Source organism: Haemaphysalis longicornis, unplaced genomic scaffold (assembly GCF_048455015.1).
Source record: "Haemaphysalis longicornis isolate Haplotype H1 unplaced genomic scaffold, Haemaphysalis longicornis Haplotype H1 scaffold_1, whole genome shotgun sequence".
Lineage (NCBI taxonomy): Eukaryota > Metazoa > Arthropoda > Arachnida > Ixodida > Ixodidae > Haemaphysalis > Haemaphysalis longicornis.
The window spans coordinates 407,572,891-407,594,450 of NW_027526203.1; the positions used below are offsets into that span (position 1 = coordinate 407,572,891).

The 21,560-nt window shown below is 46.6% G+C and overlaps 2 protein-coding genes across 7 annotated transcripts in view; one reads left to right on the forward strand and one right to left on the reverse strand.

Annotated features, from left to right (window-relative positions):
• The window catches only part of LOC144155466 (cytochrome b5-like), a 72,860-nt gene that overhangs the window by 43,098 nt on the left and 8,202 nt on the right, over positions 1-21,560 (reverse strand). The window contains exon 1 of one of the 3 annotated variants that reach the window (XM_077686926.1): positions 16,645-16,857. The exons of the other annotated variants lie outside the window; for them this stretch is intronic. Coding sequence (XP_077543052.1) covers positions 16,645-16,691 — 47 coding nt within the window. The 5' untranslated portion in view covers positions 16,692-16,857. Of the gene's footprint in view, positions 1-16,644; positions 16,858-21,560 lie in introns of those variants that run through there. 3 annotated transcript variants of the gene reach the window in all.
• LOC144155465 (uncharacterized) overlaps positions 1-21,560 on the forward strand; it is a 58,144-nt gene that overhangs the window by 16,490 nt on the left and 20,094 nt on the right. The window contains exons 2-5 of one of the 4 annotated variants that reach the window (XM_077686923.1): positions 1,661-1,856; positions 2,718-2,837; positions 11,537-11,569; positions 11,766-11,907. In XM_077686923.1, the coding sequence (XP_077543049.1) occupies positions 1,661-1,856; positions 2,718-2,837; positions 11,537-11,569; positions 11,766-11,783 (367 nt within the window). In that variant the 3' untranslated portion in view covers positions 11,784-11,907. Of the gene's footprint in view, positions 1-1,660; positions 1,857-2,708; positions 2,838-11,536; positions 11,570-11,765; positions 11,908-21,560 lie in introns of all 4 variants that reach the window. The other 3 variants (XM_077686922.1, XM_077686925.1, XM_077686924.1) reach the window with 3 other exon arrangements.

A 21,560-nucleotide genomic window follows, 5' to 3' on the forward strand; every position in this document is an offset into this window, starting at 1 on the left:
ATAGTATAAGTATCAGCATACGGAGCGTAAGGTACAATTTTGAAGCCCCTTTGCAGCCGGACGCGGAGACTCCCCATTTGTATGCCTCGCAGGTAACACTTGCCAAAGAGCCAGATTTCAAAACGCAAGGCTGTCGCGATAATAGACTGCCTGAGTGTTGAAACTTCGTCGTGTCGGTGCACAACTCAGAATTGAAAACAAACGTGCGTCAGACGGGTAAGAGAAAGAATGCGGCAGAAACTTGCGCTCCAAGTGATTTAATTGGTTCAGGGAACTGGCGTTATGCAAGCGTGGCGAACCCTGCACAAAAAAAAATAAAGGAAAGACGAAAGCGAAGGCGAAAGGGAGAAAACGGAAGAATGTTGTTCTAAAAAACAAACGGAAGGGGGAGAACCGAAGACACGTGTCAACTTGAAAGATATTCATTCTTTTCGTCATAAAGCGAAACTCTGGGAACACTGACGCAGCCATCACCGCACCGTAGAAGGCAAGAAGTCTCATGGATATTACGTGCCCTGTGGTCCCGATAGTGACGTACCATATGACTTTTTTTTTTTCGTGTTAGCTAGGTGCAGCCGCATCTATGGCAGTTCGTAGCAAGATGGCTGCCAACAGAACCTTGCTCACGCAGCAGAATAACACCGTATCTGCTGAATGTAGCACTTCCTTCAAGTTTGCATAACCGAATATGTGAGCACAAAACATAGAAGGAACGAAGGTTACAAGTACCGAAATCCCGTGACCTAGCGTACATTGCAATGGCATCCTCCCAGGGATGTCAGGTAACCAAACGACACATCCTCCGTGCGTGCGGTATATACGGTGGAATTGGCGCGTGGGCCTCCGAACAAAAGGCCTGGTCACTGTCCGGTGAGTCACCGGAACAGCGCTGCTCGGTAATGTTGCCGGAGAATTCGTTTCGCCAGATCCTCTTCAGGCCCCGCGAAGAGCAGGGTAATATTACTTTTTTGCTACTTGCATTCGTATTACGGAAAAAACCATTCGCGCTATTTGTGAAACTTAGCACATCAAGCTGTCAAAGCTAAAAAGAAACTAATGAAAATCTAAACATACACTTGGTTGTACCGCGGCTCACAATTGCTCATCCGAGTGGAGCGTGGTTTTTCACGGGGTAGTCGTAAATGCGTGCCTCTCAGGCCGTGGCAAGGGATATGTCAACGGGGTTTAATTATGAGCAGCGCCGTACCTAAAAAATAATTTCTATTATATATCCGGTGCTACGCTGGTTCTTTGGCCTTCTCCGAGGAGTAGATCCGAAAAGATCATTGTGCGTCATCCTCTCATTCACACGTACCGAACAAAAAAAAAAAAAAAAATGCCGGTTCGGTTACGGTTCGGAATCGGGTAAATCCTTTTCGTTCCGGTTCAGTTCTGCGGCGAACCGGTACGCAAGCTTGAACCGGTTCATGAACTGCTTCAAAGAGTTGAATAATTAGCGAAGTGAGAAAAAAAATGTTTTGTAGTTTAAATACATCATAAAAATCAAATACAACCTTTGTTCCTTCAAAATACTAATTTTTAAAAAATAAAGTGTCAGCAGTTTGGCGGGTCCTGTTCCGGCAAAAGTACCGGTTCGGTTTCGGTTTTCGGTTCGGATTGGTTCCGGTTCGACACCCTCTTCGCATTGCTCTCTCTGCAGCCGGGAGCTGAAGAGCGAGCTGGAGGCCCTGCACGGCCGCGTGATGGACGCCGAGTCCCGCGCCCGCAGCGAGGCCGGCGTGCTGCGCAACAAGGTGCAGACCGAGATCGCGGATCTCAGCGTCCAGCTGGAGGACACCACGACGCAGAACAACGAGCTCCAGAAGGCCGTCAAGCGGCAGGCCAAGCAGCTCCTGGTGCGCTCACGATCCCCTTACTCACCGCCCTCCATCCCCCCTACCGCGCGTACGCTGATATTGTATGCGCCACTTTGTGGCGAATAAACTCAGCTTCTCAGTTACCCCGATTTTTATATTAAACTGGCTCATTACTGAGCTGCAGCTTGACGGTGGGACCGTCGTTTTGCAGGTAGGCTTCAAAACTTAAAACGAGAATAACAGCAGCTGTCTAGGTGGTCGACGCATCCATTTTTGTGTTTTAATGCAAGAAGGCGGAGAGAAGGCTTTCGCCCACCAATAGGAAAAGCATTTAGCCATGTAGACTACAACCTACTCTCTGAAATGAAAACAGCCACGGGCTTTCTTCGACACAACGCACCTGAATCGCCAATCATTGCAATAGAAGGGGGCCAACTGACCCAATGACAAGAACCGGCATACTATTTTATTTTTAAAAAATGTGGTCGGTGCTGCGACACCACTGAATGCAAGCACAGTGTTTTTCATTGAGTGTTGTAACAGCACAGATCAAGTTTTTGAGTCAAATCGTATGCAGGACCATTTTGTAAGTCAAATTTTCTCCTGCGGACGCAGCGATCGGTCATCAAATGCAATGTGGCAAAGCCAGCTAATGTAAGGTTTTTAGAGTTTGCTACCAATGCGATCCGTTGAAGCCGCTGGCCAAGAGTTACGGTAGTTGCGGTTAGTCTAAAACAAAGCGCAACTGAGATGCCCAATCTACGCAGTAAACGTAGCGTCGCTGGAATCTGCGTGCAGATTTGTAGCGTGCCGCTGACATTTTGTGGGTGAGTTGAGGGCGAAGTGCTGTGCTCATGCGTAGTGCCGGTTCTTTTGCGGCGCATGGCGAAGGACCTACAGGCGTACTGCGACGAGATGCAGCGCCACCTCCAGGGTGCTGTGGACGACCTATCGACGGCCAACAAACGCTGCCTGGATCTTCAGAACGAGGTGGACAGCTTGCGGTCCAACCTCGAATCCGTGAGTGCTCCTTTATAACTGATAACGTTCCTGTCGCGGAGTGTTCACGGCGCCGCTAACCAATGCACATTTCGCTCCTCAAAGTTATCTTTTCACGACATGCGATGTGCACGAGAAAAAAAACAATCGACGTAATTCCCGTTCATCAGCCATTGCTCGTAGGGCTCGCACGAGCAATATGGTCTAGAAGTGCGGAAGTTCTGATTGTAGGGTTTAACGCGCCGACGCAACGCAGGCGATGAGGCGCGCCGTAGTGGAGGGCTCCGGATTAATTTCGACCACCTGGGGATATTTAACGTGCGCCGAAATCTCGTACACACGGGCGTTTTCGCTTTTCGCCTCCATCAGAAAAACGCCCGCCGCGGCCGGGAATCGAACCCGCGACCTCGTGCTCAGCAGCGCAACGCCTCAGCCACTGAGCCAAGAAGTGCGGAAGGTTCGCTCTGGTAAAAAGACATTTTCGTGCTACAAACTAAAAAAAAAATTCCAGAAAATTCCTTAGTCCCGAAGGAGCTCGCTGCTTGGAAGGGCTCTTTGGACCAGCCCAATCGCTGATCGCCGGGGTCCGGGCTAGCTAGCATGCCTTCCCACTGAATGTATTTTTTTTTTATTGAGTCGCTTTTTCTTGGGGACACCCGCCTGGATCATACATTGTAAATAACTCATGTAGTTAACCCCTGCGTCCATGTGGGAGCTTGTCCCGCGTATAGGGTTGTCAGTACGTATATGCATCCATCACGCGAATTTTCTGATTTAATCATATAGCGTAGCAAGTTAGGCGTGCTGTCAGACTGGCCTTTCCAGACATCATGGTCGTTTATCTACTCCATAGGGCTCCTATCACTTAGCGCCGACAATAAAAAATGACGCTCGCACTTGTCTTGGGATGGAGAGATAAGGATGCAAGAATGCTAAGGTCAAAGTCATGCGTTGTCATCCCATTATATATTCGTGGCAGCTCAGTCACGCGTAGAGAGCGGAATAGGTTCAATTTTGCATGCAGAGCATGGAAACTTCGTGGGGCGTAAATGTGAAAGTAGTTCGACCAGAAACCGGTGCACAAAGCCTAAGTTGGCTCAAGTCTGCGACGTGTTGTATGTACCCTGAGGAATGAAGAAAAAAATCCTTATTATCAGTATGTGATCAGCTCGTTCCATGAAGAAAAATTTGGGTCATGCAGATTTTCAGACGCAGCGGTACATTTTTTTTTATTATTATGAGGCGCTATCCAATAACAACCCTGGAAAAGGGTCACTCGCTGTACAGCCATGCATCCGAAAACGAAACAGCATATGCCGTGTTTTAGGCCCTGATTGTCCGTACATTCACCCTGCTAAGAATTCCTAGCTTCTCGATTTTTTGACCGTTCGTGTTTGCTCCATCAGCAACAAACGCTTTAATTTCGTCGGAATACACTTTATCGATAAGCACCGTGGTCCACAGGATGCTCAGAACCTTTTTTTCACGCCAGGCTCAATATTTATGACTATAATTCTGGCTGATCGCGCATATTGCGAGCAACACGTTAGGCCTACGGTGGCATGGCTGAACGATGTATGCGATGTGGCAGAACCCAACAGCATGTCATGAGACAGCAATAAACAACAAGAGATAAAGCATCTGAACAACGTAAGTGTCATGTTTTTGTTTGTGACCTCCGCCTTCATGGGCGCAGGTAGAGACGCCAACGTTATATTACCTTTCGTGACCCTCATCAACGGACATGGTGGAGTAGCCAACTGATAACGTCATTGATGAACGATTAAGCAAAAGGATAGCTGCAGCTGGACAAAGTGGAACGCTGTGCTTTAGGACATGGCAAAATATGTAGTTAATTGATTGTTGAGTTTAACGTGCCGACGCAACGCAGGCGATGAGGCACGCCGCAGTGGAGGGCTCCGGATTAATTTTGACCACCTGGGGAACTTTAACGTGCGCCGAAATCTCGTGCACGCGGGCGTTTTTGCTTTTCGCCTCCATCAGAAAAGCGGCCGCCGCGGCCGTGAATCGAACCCGCGACCTCGTGCTCAGCAGCGCAACGCCTTAGCCACTGAGCCACCGCGGCGGGTAAAATATGTAGCTAATGTTTCAGTTCTAGCGTTTGTCTCACTCGCTTTGTAGAGAAAACTTACACCAAGTACTCTTCGAACAGTCATCAACGGCTGCTGAAATACTGCTGCAGATTAGGTACTCAGAAAAAAAAGAACTTGGCAAAAAAATCTTGTGCGACCTAAATGACAATAGCAACTCGCATTTCCCGTGATTTTGCATCGATGTACCTGCGCCTTCGTTAGCGAAGTAATAGAAGAGGTACGTTTATATCTATGTGCTCAAGCTGCTTATAACAAAACCAGAGGTGTGTACCAGCATTATATTATTAACTGAAAACATGCAGGTTTTGTACTTTAGAGAAATGATAATGTTAAAAAAATGGCAGCATCTCCACTCCGTGGATGATGGCGAGGGTGCGGAGTACGGGGACTCGAAATGACATCCAAGTTGCGCCCCGAGTGACATCCGATTTGCGCCCCGACCGTCATTCGATTTGAGCCGTGAGTTGCACCTTGATTATTCCCTAAATGAAACTGCAACTCACGGCTCAAATCGAATTTCGCTTGATGGTGGTGTGCGCACGGATGGACGCGGACGGACATTGGGAGGTCCTAGAGTACTCCGCAACTTTACAGGCGAGGGAGTTAGCCGGTTGACTCTCGGGTACTAACTCACGGATACTAACTCACGGTCGTAGCCCAATGGGTAAGACGGCTGACACACTCTATCTGTTTTACTAGACACAGGCTCGAATCCAGCGGGTGCCTGTGTGATTTTTGCGATTGTAAATGCTATTCGCACGGACGCGGACGGACATTGGGTGGTCCTAAGGTACTCCGTACCTAATATACTTCAAATATGGTCTCGCGAGAACCGCAGTTTGGAGGAACCCTTGGTTGATCGGCTGCTTTGACATCCTACGTGTGTTAGCCAGACAAACGCTAATTAAGTATTTGCTTGCGGTCCACGGGAAGCCGCATGGTGCATACACTACAGCGCACGATCACAGTTGTCGCTAATCATTGAGCTACTTGAAAAAAAATCGCATGAAAGAACAGAAAATAAGTGTGGAGAATGGTGTCCTTAGAAATTCAAGCCAGGCCCTTAATTTTTCTGTAACAATTTTTTTAGTTACTTATCAATAAGCGTTTATTACTACTACTACTTAATTATTTGTCCCTTCCCTAAAAAGGTAAAACACGCGAGGCTTGATGGTAAACACGCAATGCACGACAACCGAGGCCTTGGTCGCTTGTTGGCCTCCACTCCCGCCTGACGAACCTTGGGGTCCGCACGACGCTCACGAACCCGCTCACGATTACGCTCACGAGCGCGTGTCCGCATAACCGCCTGCTCTTCGGCCGAGTGAATCACCCGAGACCTAGCCATACACCTGCGAACGTGAATTCAGGTCACCATCCTCATCAGAGCTCTTACAGGTTGGCTTGACCGTATAGCGTTTAGCATACAACCCTTTGGTCGAACGAATCACCCGTGGCCTACCTACAGACCTGTGAACGTGAATTCACGTCACCATCTTTACCAGAGCTCCTTAAGGCGGTCTTTACTGTACGGCGTTTAGCACGCACCCATTACACGTTCAGGTCAATTATTTCCAGCTGCGCTTGAAAATTTGCTCACAACTTTTTGACGGTGTGTCTTACGAACGAAGTTAGCTTGCTAGTTCGTTTCTTTTTATTGCAACATTAGAAAGTTTCCGAAATTGATCCCTTAAGTGTTTTAACAGACCCAGTCGCTATACTGCGTGCAGAGGTTTTAGCAAAAGCTGAATGACAAAGCACTGGCGCATCGTAGAAGTTACCTTGCTCCGTCAGTATCGTCCCTTTTAAATGCAGTAATTGATGTTAATCTAATTAAACTGTATAGCTGTTGCTGCAGAGATGAAGTTTTACGCGTTTTGATATTTCGGATCTGCGACATATATCTAATCTTAAAGAGTTCTGACATCAAATTTGCGCTTTTGGTTTCTTTTTGCTTTTACGAGTCCCTGCTTGCTCATAAACTATACTCGACGAATTAAAACTGGTGAACCTGCTCCCGATTATGAATGACAGCGCCATTCATGGCATCCGCTTCGATTTCGGACGCTCAGAGCCCGGGGGTATGTGCGGGGTCTTCTAAAGCTTAGTTGGCGTCAACTTTTTCTGTCTAAGCAGGACGTCGGCCTTGTCGTTAGTTCCAAAAGCATTTGAGGCCACCTTTCACTGCCACCTGTAATACACTCCCCCCTCCAGCTAAATTAAAATTAAGTCCCGCCGTATTGAACAGGTCTGAAACTGCCCAGAGATGGGGGCGATGTGGCGAAAGAGGACAAAGAACGCCACAAGCCCCGCCAAAATATTGACTTTGCGTTGTTATTTTTGCCGTGCACGGGGTTGTCGATTCCGTCCCAATACGCCATGTCGTGAGAGGGAATGGGCCAACAACCTCGAGTTTGACCGGCTGGAAGCGTCTACGGCACACACACCACTTGGAGTAATCGGCGTCACAGAGCGGCCGGGCCACCGTATCCCGGCCTCTGAGAACTGCGGCAATAATATCGGTTTGAAATTGGTTCCAAGCGACGTTTGACACCCGTAATCGAAAGAAGGCATCTTCACGAAGCGCACCGTATCAGTGCTTAGAAATCAAACGTTGGTGTCAGGATTCCTTATTAACGATGATTGAACACGCAATTCAAATTCTGCAGGCACCATTCGCTCTAACTGCACTTTTCCCTTTCAGGGCAATCAATTTCCCAGCAGTCTCTCTTGCTTTTTGCTTCCACGTCTGCTGCCACTGCGCGACGGACTTGGGTCGCGATAAGATTCCTCTTAACCAAAAGAAAGAAAACTTGTATATAGTTGCCGGCACTTGGACTCGACTGGCAGAAGCTTGAAATAGCAACTCATAAATTATTTGGCTTCCGCATTTAAAGGATTTCAGCACCCCTGACCTGTTCTTTCTTTCGCACATCTTTTATTTCCAAAGGGACTGGACGAGCATGTGCGTTCAATGATTAGAAAAATGGGACTCAAAAGGTGGCCTCTTTTCAACTGAAGTCGCAGAGAAAACAGTGCCCAAGTTGAAAAGATGTGAAGCTGTTTTTTAAGGGGCTTCTGTTTAAAGTTTTGAAGAGAGTACTTAACCCTTTCAGCCCTATAATTTGTATTTTGATCAAAAATTGTTTTTCTGGTTTTCATATTCTGGACATCAGAAGCGCAGAAACCATAAATGGAGCTTGTAGTGCAAGCATTTAATTATTGACAGACATGATAATAATTGGGTCATTAGGCAGTTAAAATTTTTCTTTCAAATAGAAGAAAACATTTCTTGTTTTCCTAAAAGCTACGGCACCCTGAGGAAAGAAAAACAGCTGGTAGAGCAAGTACTTACACATATATGGACATTTTCACAAACCAGGATTTCAGCTTCCTTACCCACCCCGCCTTCATACCGTGCATCACTGGAGCTTCTTATTTTTCAATGCGTCCAGCTCCACCAAAAGGCAACAGGGATGATGTATATCGCAAGAGGCAATTTCGAAGAACTCTTGTCCAGAAAACTATCATCTTTGGCTTTGTTCTCAAAGCGCTAGAGGATATTTTGTGAGGTGTCGTCAAATGAAGACACCAGGGCTGAAAGGGTTAGGTACGAGCGTATTTCTAAGCGCACGGCGATATCAGTTAACGAAAATTTTAGCTCATCGATTCATGTGGCATTTCTTAAGAAATGCCACATGATTTCTTAAGAAATGCCAATCAATTTCGTAGATAATTATCTACGAAATTGATTGATTGATTGATTGATTGATTGATTGATTGATTGATTTATTGATTTATTGATTGATTGATTGATTGATTGATTGATTGATTGATTGATTGATTGATTGATTGATTGATTGATTGATTGATTGATTGATTGATTGATAGTAGGGTTTAACATGCCGACGCAGCGCAGGCGATGAGGCGCGCCGTAGTGGAGGACTCCGGATTAATTTTGACCACCTTCAGCGAAGGTTGGACGGACTTTTAGAGCTCGTTGTGACGCTTTTTTGACGCAGTTTTGTTGTTAGAAAGCTTTCGCGCTTCTCTTAACTTTCTTTAGGAAAGGGTTGTATTTTTTTTTATTTGCACCACCATAAAAATACACTGATTGCAATGTTAAAGTTAGGCGCAAAATTTCGCAACGAACAACTTGAACGAAAAAAAAAACGTTTGAAGAGTTTCTCGAATCGTAGTACGAGTGCATAATTTCATTGATTGATTGATGAGGATGTTTTAACGCGCCGACGCCACGCGGGGGTGAGGCGCGCCGTAGGGGAGGACTCCGGATTAATCTTGACCACCTGGGGATCTTTACCATGCGCCGAAATCTCGAACACACGGGCGTTTTCGCTTTTCGCCTCCACCAGAAAAGCGGCCGCCGTGGCCGGGGTGCATAATTTAAGCATGAGCATGACGCCATTGCTGACGCGCGTCCTTGTAACAGGCGCGGAGACGTCGGAACGCGCACAGCTGCAGCCGCTATCTTTTATCGTGCGCGAACGGCCTCATACGAGGCTCCTCCAAGAGATTACGCTACACCTTTATATCTTGGAGTGACCTCCACAATACTGCAGCCACTAGAGGCCGGATTTTAGGCAAATGCCTATTTTGTTCCTTGCTCTCCTATCGCCAAATTTTGATATATGAGCATGAATTAGAGGTTAAGAAGAGCTTCTATAGTGTTCTTATGGTGACTATAAATGAATATTTTGGCGTTTGTGCCTAAATGTCTATAAGTGCCTATAAATTCCTAATTTGGTGTTTGTGCCAAAATGTCTGTAAATGCCTATAAATGCCTATTTTCAAAATCGGCACGTATGTGAACACTATTTAGCCTGAAGTTTCGCTTTCGAGTGCAGATTAAGATCGTTATTCATGTTACCGTTATTCATGTTAAGAAATAAGCGAAAGGTTATAGTAGATAAAACAATTAACTACTAGTGCCCTATACGATTCACGTCACGGATTGAAGAGCGTAAATTCACATTACAAACTATTTCTTTTTAAAGGGACCCTGCAACACTCTTTGAGCAGTGCAAGTAAACCTGCGCGACGTTTAGATTACACTGCCAGGAATACCTGATCCAAATATTACACGTGCACGTGAAGCGGTGAGCGCGCAAATCGATGTGAAAGACGCGGAAAAACCAACCGCTCTCTCTTCAGTTGTCCTCATTATGCATGGCCTAAGGGACGTCACATAGGCCATGGCTGCCCGTTCGGCTGTCACTGGTCAACTTCGCGGCTAGATTCTCCCATTTCCGTCATCGTCATCGCTGTGTACGAACCTCTTCTATGCCTGAACCTGTAGGCACAGTTTTGCCGTTTCTTTTGTGTTTTGAGTGCCCGCGGAGTTTGAGTGATGAGCTCAATACTTCCTTTTCAATGGGACCACTCGACTACAAACGTTTATTGCCTCAAAAACGCCCTACCAGCCCGAGCGCGCACTTGCGAGCAGGCGCCCATGCCTGCTTTTTTGTGGCACCAGACCGGAAATAGGCCCCTCCGCGTTGCGGAGAAAAGGAGAAAACTACCCGGCATGTGATATATCGAAGGCCGCCGAAGAGAACGCCGCGAGCCGCCCCCCTCTCCGGGAAAGAGAGCGCAGCTTTCGTCGCGTTCCGCGGTCGAGTTGAGAGGGAACGATTATGCGCGATTTCTCATCGCGCGTAGTTTCGTTAATTGTGAACGGATTTTCATAATTCTTGCGGGAGGAGATTTCTGGGACAATAGACTTTATCCCAAAACACATTACTAGTAGTCGATGGCAAGTGTTGCAGGGTCCCTTTAAATTGAGTTAGAACGTAATTTATTCGACGGTAATTTTTGGCGGGGGTCAGTTCTACTGACGCGCATGTTTCCAAACTATTGGAAAGTTATAGGCAACGATTGCGTTCGATGCAGCGACTCGGACTTGTGCCTTCAATTTCACACGGACTTGAAAAATTCAAGTAAACGTCCCTCCTATTTATTTTCTGCATTACCGCATTTCGCATATTTCTGACACCCGTCAGCATATCCGGAGGAAACTGCTGCTCGAACTCAGCATCCCTGCGCGTTAAACTTAGGCCAGCCTTCACTAAATGCATTCAGCATTTCTTTGCTTATCCTGTCTTACATGCCACGCAAACACAGGGCATTTTGCAATGGCGGTGTGCCACGCGGGGTTCCTCAAAAAAAGACAGAAGAAACGAACGGCATAGTTTCAAAGCAGTTATAAAACGCGCTAGGATTCGTGGAGGTGGAGGAACAGTCGCAGCTTTGTGTATAGGCGAAAAAAGTGGGGAACGGAATTGCGCGGAATGGATGGTGTAACCGGGGATCTTCCCGCATTCTTCGTCCGCATCTTTCTTTGCGGCTAACGGCAATTCGCGTGAATTTTTAGGCATGACTGGACCAATTATTGCTCCCGTATTTTAAAAAATTAGTTCGGAAGTCTGTCGCAATAACACTCTCGTGGACATTCACAGTACTACAAGGTAACGTGTCGTACACCAATTTCCATTGGTCAGACGTTTTGTTCTGTGTCCGCCATTGACAGACACATTCGCCCTGGTGCGAGGCGATGCGAGTGTACCAAAACGTACTGTTTCATCGCAGGGTCTGGGCACGAACCGACTGGCCAGTTATTACGTAAGTAGAGACGTCAGCGGGCATGTTTCGGTGCGGGTCGTCAAGCGCGACGCCCATTGCACCGCGCTTGGCTACTCCGCTTGTCGCTTCTCTCGCACACAGCAGGCCGAAAACGCTTATTGCTTGGAGCCACGAAATGCCTGCGCTTGGAGCCGCGCCCGTGCACCCCTCTCACCAGTGCGCTGATTATTTGCAGGGGATGCGTCACATCTAGCTGTGCGGGACGGGTTGCCTACGGCGAGGAGTCCTCGAGCGAAGAACGACACATCAACAGTAACAACGAAAGACACACGACCCTTAGGGCACACGGAGCAAGTAGAGACGCTAGCTCAGAACAAGTGAGTACGGTGTGCGCCACGTGCTATTTGCGTTCGTGCAGAGAAAAACCGCATGGCGTGTGTGGCGGCCCGCCCCTTGCCTTATGTCGTGCACCACCACGGCTCCCGTCTGTGAGCCGATAATAAACGCTATTCGTGGCCCCACGCTACCCATATATGAGCCAATTATAACTTCCTGTTGCTTTGTGACAACTAAAAGACTCCTTCCTTTCAAGAGTTCAAAACACCCACTGGACGGATTTTCTTTTCGTACCCCTCGTTCGTTCTCAGTAATGCGAGATGAAGCTCATCTCACATTACTGCTCAGTCATTGTGCTGACCCCCGAAGAAAACGAAAGAAACCAGAGACGCAAGATAAATCTTGTGGCCTCCTTGTCGGAGTTAATATTGCTATCTTGCGTTTCTCGTTTGTTTGGTTTTCGCCGGGGGTGGGTACTCTGACTGAGCAGCAATGTCAGATATATAACTGGTATTACGTGCATCATTAGTTGCCCACATGCCAAGTGCTCCACACATCCCTCTCCAAGTGATGACTCTATAGGTACCGGCTTCCGCCGTTTTGTTTGTTTCCTTTTTTTTTGCATGAAAACAGCGCTGATCCAAATGTAAAGCACTACCAGAAAGCCAAGCGTATGTACATGCCATTTTTTTTTATTTACTTCCGTAATGAGTCGGACGTTTCTCTTTGTTAGACCCACCGAATTCATTCATACCCAGCTTTCTCGCTCAAAATTACAACCTCTCGGGAACCTAGAAAAACTACTTTAGGAAAATGATATTTGGCATAAAGCTAGAAGTCAACGTGAAGATTAAAACGCTAAAAGACGATTTCAGGTTTCTGAATATTTTTTGTGTTATTCACTGTCAAATCTAACTCCCCATGCATTTCTATGGGATAGTTCCCATGGCTCAGGAACCCAGTCGCGCAACGTGCGCGACTTGAAACTGTGCACAAAGCAAGTATTCACCCCAAATATTAGCTGTGCAAAAATAATTTTTCATTTCGCTAAAAAATTGCTGAGTAATCACTGTTGAAAGGACTGCCATGAGCGGGAAAGCTGCACATGTAAAAATAAAACAACATCCTTATTTTACTTGACTTTTTTAAAGCGTCCAGTAATTAAGAAACCACAAAATAATGCTGCTAAATAAAGAAAATTGCTAAATAAATAAGCTAGCTCTTCTCGCTCTTGGCAAGAAGTAAACTTATAAAAATTGTTTCTTTTTAACTAAGACATGGTATCAGGTAGTATCGTAGGGTGATCTAGCTGGACGCGACTGTAAATACACAACGCGAGCGCGTGCCATCGTTATGGGCTCGCGACAGCAGAGCGCACGTACAGCCGTGTCGACTGAGCCACAGTGATGATAACAGAGCGCCGGTCCTCGTATTTCCAAAAGACCATGTCTTCCGTGTTCCGCAATGCTAGCTTTTTCGCGCAGCGTTCCTTTTATGACGACTGACCTCGTTTCGGAAACGCCAGCTCGAAAACAGGGCCATTTGTCACAACTAGCCTTGCTTTCTCGTCGGTCCACGGCCGTGACAGCAGAGTATGAGCTGCTGCCAAGGCTGTGCGTGCAATGGATGCCACTGCTATTGTACTGCGTTAGCTGTAAGGGCCGCATTGCTCTGGAATAGTTCGCCGTGCGCACGGCGGCGGCCGGCGCCGCTGCTCATTTCGTGAAGATGATGTCTGCTTCTACAGTAATCCATAGGCGACAAGGCGTTCTTTTTATTTGTAAGCATTCTTTGCTTAGCATCACAGCCGCGAAGAGTGCAATGCTTTGTATCCACACTCACAAAAAAAATGCATAATTGGTGAAATTAAGACACTTTATCGTTATAAGGGTGTAAATGTCGATCATTTATAAAAATATATATATCGAAGCGAAACAAAAAGCCCCAGAATTTCGCCCAATGCGATAGCCCCACGAGAACTAAAAACGACGAAAACTCGCCCGATTTGCCTACTTTGGCTATATCAAAAAAACTCCAAATGAAGTGGTGAAATCGCCAAAATGTGTCTAATTCAGCTCCTTCACGCTATTAACCGAAAAAAAAGTAACACGCATGGTTCCACCAAGCGAACGCAAGGTTATGAAACCTAGAAGCGGTGTAAGAATGCTTCCTGCGAATTAGTAGACATTTCTGGAAATTTCTGTACATTTTTCTTCAGCAAAATTCTCCTTTGTCCACGAGGCTACACGCACGGTTATTTCCTGCTGTTAGCTCGTCAGGCCGCGGATCGCACTTGCAGCCGCACATGCTTATGCTCCTTCTTTGGTCTCCGCTCTGGTTTTCCCGCGCTTGCTCTGAATGCTAAATGATCCTTCTCACTGCTTGCTTTTCGGCACTCCTTGTGGCCTTTCGGGCACGTTGGAGCTACTGGCGGGCTTCATACAAATCGCCATACCAATCGCACGTTCATCCATAGCAGCGCCCAAGCGCAACAGAGTGGAATAGCTAGCCGTGCTCTCACTCACTCATTCGCGGGCCTTCATGCCATTTTGTTCAAGGAAGCACACAAGCGCCCTCGACAGCCCCAAAGGGTGAAAGCAACAGGAACTTCAGTCCAGGCGCCCAGCATATAACCGCTTACAACGCAAAGCGAATGAGCCCTGGTGGGGGCATAGGTGTAAAGTCTGAAGTCACGAAGAAAAGCGCCTGCTCCTTGGTCCCCGATTGCACAGACGCGCCAGTCACGCCGGCAAGCACCCAAGACGTGTACTTTGGTGCATTAATACCACCAGCATTACAACCTCGAAGCCGGGGGTGCAAGGACCTTGTTCAGTTCAGTTGCTATGACTGAAGGGGGACCTAGTGAACACGTTGCGGCCCTCGATTTAGAAACTTGAGTTGGAGAGATGTACTGACACGTGCATGAGTAATTTGAGCAAGCTTATTACAAAGGTAGCAGTTAAGAGAGTAGCAAGGTACATTCCCTTTATTCTTGGTGATGGCAACGAGGGTATGTTACGATTATAGTAACCGAGGGAAGAAAAAGACGCAGAAGGTAAATGGGGATGGGAATGTCGAGAGGGAACATTCGTCAATAGAACATTGATGCTTTCGCATCTCTACATAAGTGCTCAGGTGTCCTCGTAACTTTTTTTCTAGAAGATAGCTACTTAAACGCGAAACTTTCGCGCTGCCTTTCTGTCTGTCACTCCATTCAATTACTCCGACAAAAAAAACAGGTGAAACAAGTATTCTACAAGAGGTACATATGAGCAAGACCGTTCCAAAGCTGCTGCCACGGCTCATACATGTCATTCTTTTTCCGCGCAAAGAAAACCTAAGGCGAAATATGAATACATAACTGTGAGTACAAAGTACAACAGTTCTTTTAATTAAGAGTACACGGTGGATGGCTTCTGACGATAGCAAATGAAAAAACAAAACGTTGCAAGAGAAACGAGATAAAAGCAAATACTCAAAACGAACAAAAGATGTCGGCCCGAGCTGTTCTTAACACAGCAGAAACAGAAGGTCCCAACAGATGGCGTGTGAGCAGTGCGAAGGCGGGAAATTTTATTGAAGTGAGCAAACCTCTTTTGCAATCATCATGGGAGGAACGAGAGGGAAGGGGAGGAGCGTGAGGCGTGGGCTGTAAAGAAATGAGAAGGTGTTACGTTTCAGGGGTGGCAGAAGGGCGACATTTGCAGCGAGGCAAGCAGATTTTTTTAGTCCGAAATTTTGGTACGCATTGACGACTCCCAGGTCTTCTATATTAATCCCCCATTACGGTGCGCTTCACAACCCAAGTGGAGCTTTAGGTCGTGTTAGCACGGAAATGTGCAGGCTGAGGAGCGGCGTCATGGTCGGCGGCGGCTATAGGCAAATAAGTGGACGCACAGAATCTTCGCTTCCGACAGTTCACGTGTAAGTCCCGAGGTTTCCGTATGTTCATCGTTATCTTCACGCTATTGGAAAATTTCTCCTAAAGAATCTTGGTCATTCTCTGAATATGCCTGTCCGTCTAGCTGTCCCCCGAATCACCCCCCAAAATTAAAGTGTCACGAGAGACAACAAGCCAGTCGATGGTAAAAATCATGGTACACGAATGCACTATCAACTGTAACATAGGAGGTATCCGTCACATTTTTATAAAGAGGACATTGTTCGTACAAAGACTGAAAGAAAGAAGGCAAACTGAAGCAATGGAGTTACGTTGTGCACAGGGGCTGGCAGTGTGACAACGAAGCAACACCGGAGTGACAAAAGGGAAGCGAGGGCATGCTTCACCCGGTGCTTTCGGCATATTTTTTGCAGCCAGGCAAGCAGACCTTCACCTTCATTTTTATTGGCATCCGTTCCTAATAAAACCGGTGAAAACAAGCCCCCACTTCAAATGTTTCACCTGGGCTTCGACGAGGTTTTCTGACAAGTCTTTGTTGAGACAGACACTAGTGTGAGTTCCGTTTCATACTTTAAACGATATTACTCATCCTATGTAACGGTGCTCGTCAGGGAGTTACTGTCAAATATCACGCAAGCGGGCGGGTTCAAAGCACTTTAGAAGAAGCGGTTCTTACGTATGTACCTGCTGAATGTGGGCAATGAACACGCAGGGGACGTTGCGCCCATTTCAGCTCTCGCTAGTAAAGTGTTCATACGTGCGTTTATACCTTCAAAAAAGGACAACAGAAACGCATATACTAGCTTGCCACGAACAGCATCGCTTTTGAAAACCACAATGCGTGCAGGGAATACAAATGAGCAGCATACGGGCTCACCTCCACGAGGACATCTCCGGAGAAACGCTGTGCTTACTAGAAGACATGATGGCCCTTTCGTCTTACGGCTGCAGTTCGGTGTAGTATCGCACCTTTATGAAGACAGCTGTGCTTTAAGCAGCAACTTCAGTTCCCTGTCAAGCGAGCGTCGTCAGGAATGAGCTCATCCTGACCCAGACACCCCATGTCTAGCGTCGTCGCTACGCCGCCTCCGATAAGGGGCGCCTTCATCGCGCCAGACACCCTCCAGATTTCACAAGCAAGGACGTCGTACGTTTCTCCTCACCCATGGGCGCGAGGAGGGTGCCGCTTTATCCGACTGGTGCGTACTATCGCTTATGTCACATCGGAGCTAAACACAAACAAAGCAAGCACGGCAGATAAGGCGAATAAGAGGAGAGCCATTATGCTGGCCTCGGACACAACGCCAAGGAACCGCGGAATCACGCGCAATTATTTTACAGTGTGTCGAGTATACATCGCCGCGAAAGTCGTCCGACGTAGCTTATCTCCCGAGTCATTCCAGCAGAGGGCCTAAAGACGACCTTGCTGTTTGCTGCGATGAAACTTGGTAGTGAGCGCAGGAACCTAAGGCCCCACAAAGCCTACTGCGCGCAAAACATTTTTTTAAGTACGTTGATCTGGATGTACCAAAGCACCATTGCTTAATTTATATTCAGTCTATACAACATGAAGGATGTGCAGTATGGGTAATTGTCACGTCAATAAAAACCGGTAGCACAAAATTGTTTCATTCAAGTGCTTTATATACTGGGTCATTCATTTTAACCCGCCCATAAATTCAAATAGAAAGCTTCCGCAGTAACACACGTGACACTCTCGCAGGCATGCTTCAGAGTTAGGCGAACATCATTGGCGAGATAAAACGTAGCTTCCTGATTATTATTATCTAAGATTACCTAAGCGGAGTGGGTCAGGGAACAAACGCGTGTGAAGGACATATTAGTAGAAATTAAGAAGCAGAAATGGACGTGGGCAGGGGATGTAATGCGAAGGCAAGATAACCGTTGGTCATTAAGGGTAACAGAGTGGATCCCTAGAGAAGGCAAGCGTAGCAGGGGGTGGCAGAAAGTTAGATGGGCAGATGAGATCAAGAAGTTTGCAGGGATAAATTGGTCGCAGTTAGCACAGGACCGGGGTGATTGGAGATTAATAGGAGAGGCCTTTGCCCTGCAGTGGGCGTAGATAGGCTGGTGATGACGATGATAACAATTTAATCACCGGTTTTACGGTACGCGTTTATAATAGAAAAATAAAGGCAAGTAATCACCAAGACTACCCCATTTCAAAGCAATGCCTTCCCGAATCGACGAATTGACTTTCCTTCACCCACTTTCTCCACCCTCTTCGCCCCTCTTCCACCCTCACACAGAGACAGCTCGGCATAGAAGGCTAGACAGGGGCACGCACAGCGCAAAGTGAGTGATATAGGCCAGAAATGCTGATCGCATTAACAAGGATGCATGCCCACATTACGCGATCGGATGAACCCTTACTTTACGCACGTAGTGGTACGCCGTACGACATCCATAACTCGCGTGACGCCAGTGCCTACGAACGACGACGTTGTTGACAAGCACCTATCGTTCCTCTGAACATTTTCGCCAGTCATCAGCCGAAAGTGGCTGAATCGGTAGAGCTCGCATGAGACGCGCGTTCGATTTCCGCCAGTAACTCAACCACACGGAAACTTAATTTTTTTCCCTGCTGTTCTGTTCCTTGACTTTTAATTTTGGCGTTAGGTGCTATGCATGTGCCCACAAACATACCGAAAGGTGTGAAGTTCTCCAAGCATTTTAATCGCAAAAAATTGTTATTTACGTTGTGTCGTATCTGTAGTGCTTCGTGCGCGATGTGGTGTTACCTGCGTGCTAAAGATCAAAATATTTTGAAATTATTGACAAAAAATTGCTGAAATAATGAAACGCAGTAGCGACAAAATCGATCGATGGAACACTGCTGTCAGTTCCTTGCCCGTAAACCGAAGCTGCGCTGGTAATCAGAGATGTTTTTTTAACAACAGTTAAACATATCGAACCAGAGTAGCAAAGACGAGACAAAAAGAATGAGACCGCATAGGACGAGCGTCGGGCATGAAGTCAAATGTTTTACTACATAAAAAGATGAGGCAACAAACAGCAGGTGCGCGAAAGCGGGAACAAATAACCAGGAGGAAATTTGCGAGTAGGAAGCCTCAGTTTTGGGCACGTGGCAAGGGCGTACTAAGGGAATATATTTTTCTTTCGACAGGGTCACGGATTCAGTACTCATACAGTTATCATTTACACTGAAAGTACTATTCAAACGTTTCACTGGTGGCCTGGTCCTCCAAACCGCGTGGTGTATCCGCGTGTCAAAGGGCGGTGCGCACACGCATGCAGCGGGGGCAATTAATGATCGGCGGCCTCACAGCAGGCGCCTTACAGCTGCGCGGTGCTGCGGGTGCTTGTCATTGACACACCTATTTGTCTGCCCGGCCGATGTAACATTTTCCGCGGGAAAGCAGCACCTTGCACAAATCGCCCACTCTGAACCTGACAAACTGTGTGGCGTGTCTCTTGGAGCAGTTGTTTTTCTTTTCCTGGCCGTACGCTACAAAGCCCATTAGTGCTCGTTTTTGCGGGGCGAAAAACACGACGTGCACTATACTCCCCGGCCAGATTTTTTAAAGCGGCGCCAAAAATTGTGCACATACGGTATAGTGCCACTCTTCCTTCCTTGGCGATTATGACCGCACTCCTGACGTTGTGCTCCGGACTTAAGACCGCGCAAGAGGCTTTCCACCGCAGACGCTATGACCTTTCGAGGGAAGGCAGCATCTTTTAAATAATTTGATTGATTGTAGGGTTTAACGCACCGACGCAACGCAGGCGATGAGGCGCGCCGTAGTGGAGGGCTCCGGATTAATTTTGACCACCTGGGGATCTTTATCGTGCGCCGAAATCTCGTACACACGGGCGTTTTTGCTTTTCGCCTCCATCAGAAAAGCGGCCGCCGCGGCCGGGAATCGAACCCGCGACCTTGTGCTCAGCAGCGCAACGCCTTAGCCACTGAGCCACCGCGGCGGGTATCTTTTAAATAAGCTACGTGGTGCTCAACACTATCAGTGACGGGGTGCTGAGAGGATTTTTATGGGGCACCACAACGACAGCTAATGCCAATACCGCTTTTCACTGTCTTCGAGTGTGCAAAACAATAACCAAAATTGCCCTTTTTGTAGCGCTGATTGTGCTCTCAACCCACGCGGTCAACTCTGAGACTGAAACAGTCGCAGAGAAACAGCAAGGCACCTTCAATCGGCAATTCATGGGCAAAGTTCAAGCCCTCGGAATGCGCCTCAAAGGTTTCAGGGACCGCCCCCACTACAAGGTTTTCTTGGTTCGGCTTAACTAGCTTTGTAACCAGCAAGTAGTCACTGATATAGAAAAGAAAATTGCCACGGAGGCGAACTACGACACGCGACCCTTGTGTGGCCATTTTGGCACACGTTTAAAGTTCCCAGGGGGTTCAAGTTAATCCGGAGCCCTCCACTACGACGCGCCTCGTAGACAAGGTGTAGCTTCGGCACGTAAAAACCTCAGAATTTGAAAGAAAAAGAATCTTTGCTACATTAGCAGCGTCACTACGCATTTCAGTTGGTCTGTCTTACTATGCTGAAACAAAGTATACTTAAAATCGTTAATTCATGGCAAAAGGCAGACTCCTTGCTCTTGGATAAACAGATCATTGTTTAAAGAGACAGGGGTGGATGAAAGGTGAATAAAAAGATAGCAAATCTAAAAAGCTTCCAATTGTTTAATTAGCTCTGATTTGAAACGCTACTGACCTTACTGCTCTATAAATAGATATATTGATAGATAGGAACTTTATTACTACTATTCTACCGGATCCTGACACCCAGTCAGAAGCTCTGTCTGTTTGGGGAACAGAATAAAAACGTCGATAGAAAAGGCAGACAATGAGAACATTATAAAATAAACCTTGGAAGGCAATCAGTATAACGCTTGAAACAAAACACAACGCTTAACCGTGCCTAAATCTTCGCAGACGTGTTCAGTGATATCAAATGTTAAAAGGTAACAAATTTAGACATACATCGTTTCGCGCAAGGCAATACGTCATTTATAGACTACAATATTAAATGAAATCTCGCTTTCATTTGATTGATTGATTGTGGGGTTTAATTGATTGTGGGGTTTAACGCGCCGACGCAACGCAGGCGATGAGGCGCGCCGTAGTGGAGGGCTCCGGATTAATTTTGACCACCTGGGGATCTTTAACGTGCGCCGAAATCTCGTATACACGGGCGTTTTTGCTTTTCGCCTCCATCAGAAAAGCGGCCGCCGCGGCCGGGAATCGAACCCGCGACCTCGTGCTCAGCAGCGCAACGCCTTAGCCACTGAGCTACCGCGGCGGGTAAATCTCGCTTTCATGTGCACGATTAAAATAATAATCAATCAAGCAATCAATCAGTGTTTATTAGTGTTCCGAGAAACAGCCGGAGGGCCTTTGTGCTGGCGCACGAGAAAAAAACAAGAACAAAAGGAAACAGGTGACGCAAGATGTGCACATCTCGCACGAATATATATATATATATATATATATATATATATATATATATATATATATATATATATATATATATATATACATTACAAAATAAAAATAAAAGTATAAAAGTTTACTGACGTTTCAGGAAGAGACTTCCTTTTTTTTCAGAGTACGTCCTATTCCTGAAACGTCACTAAACTTTATTTTTATTCTTTAATGTTTTTCTCGTGTGTCTCTGTCTCTACTTACCATATATATATATATATATATATATATATATATATATATATATATATATATATATATAGTAAGGAAATGAGGGGCTCGTTGAGGAAAATACAGAA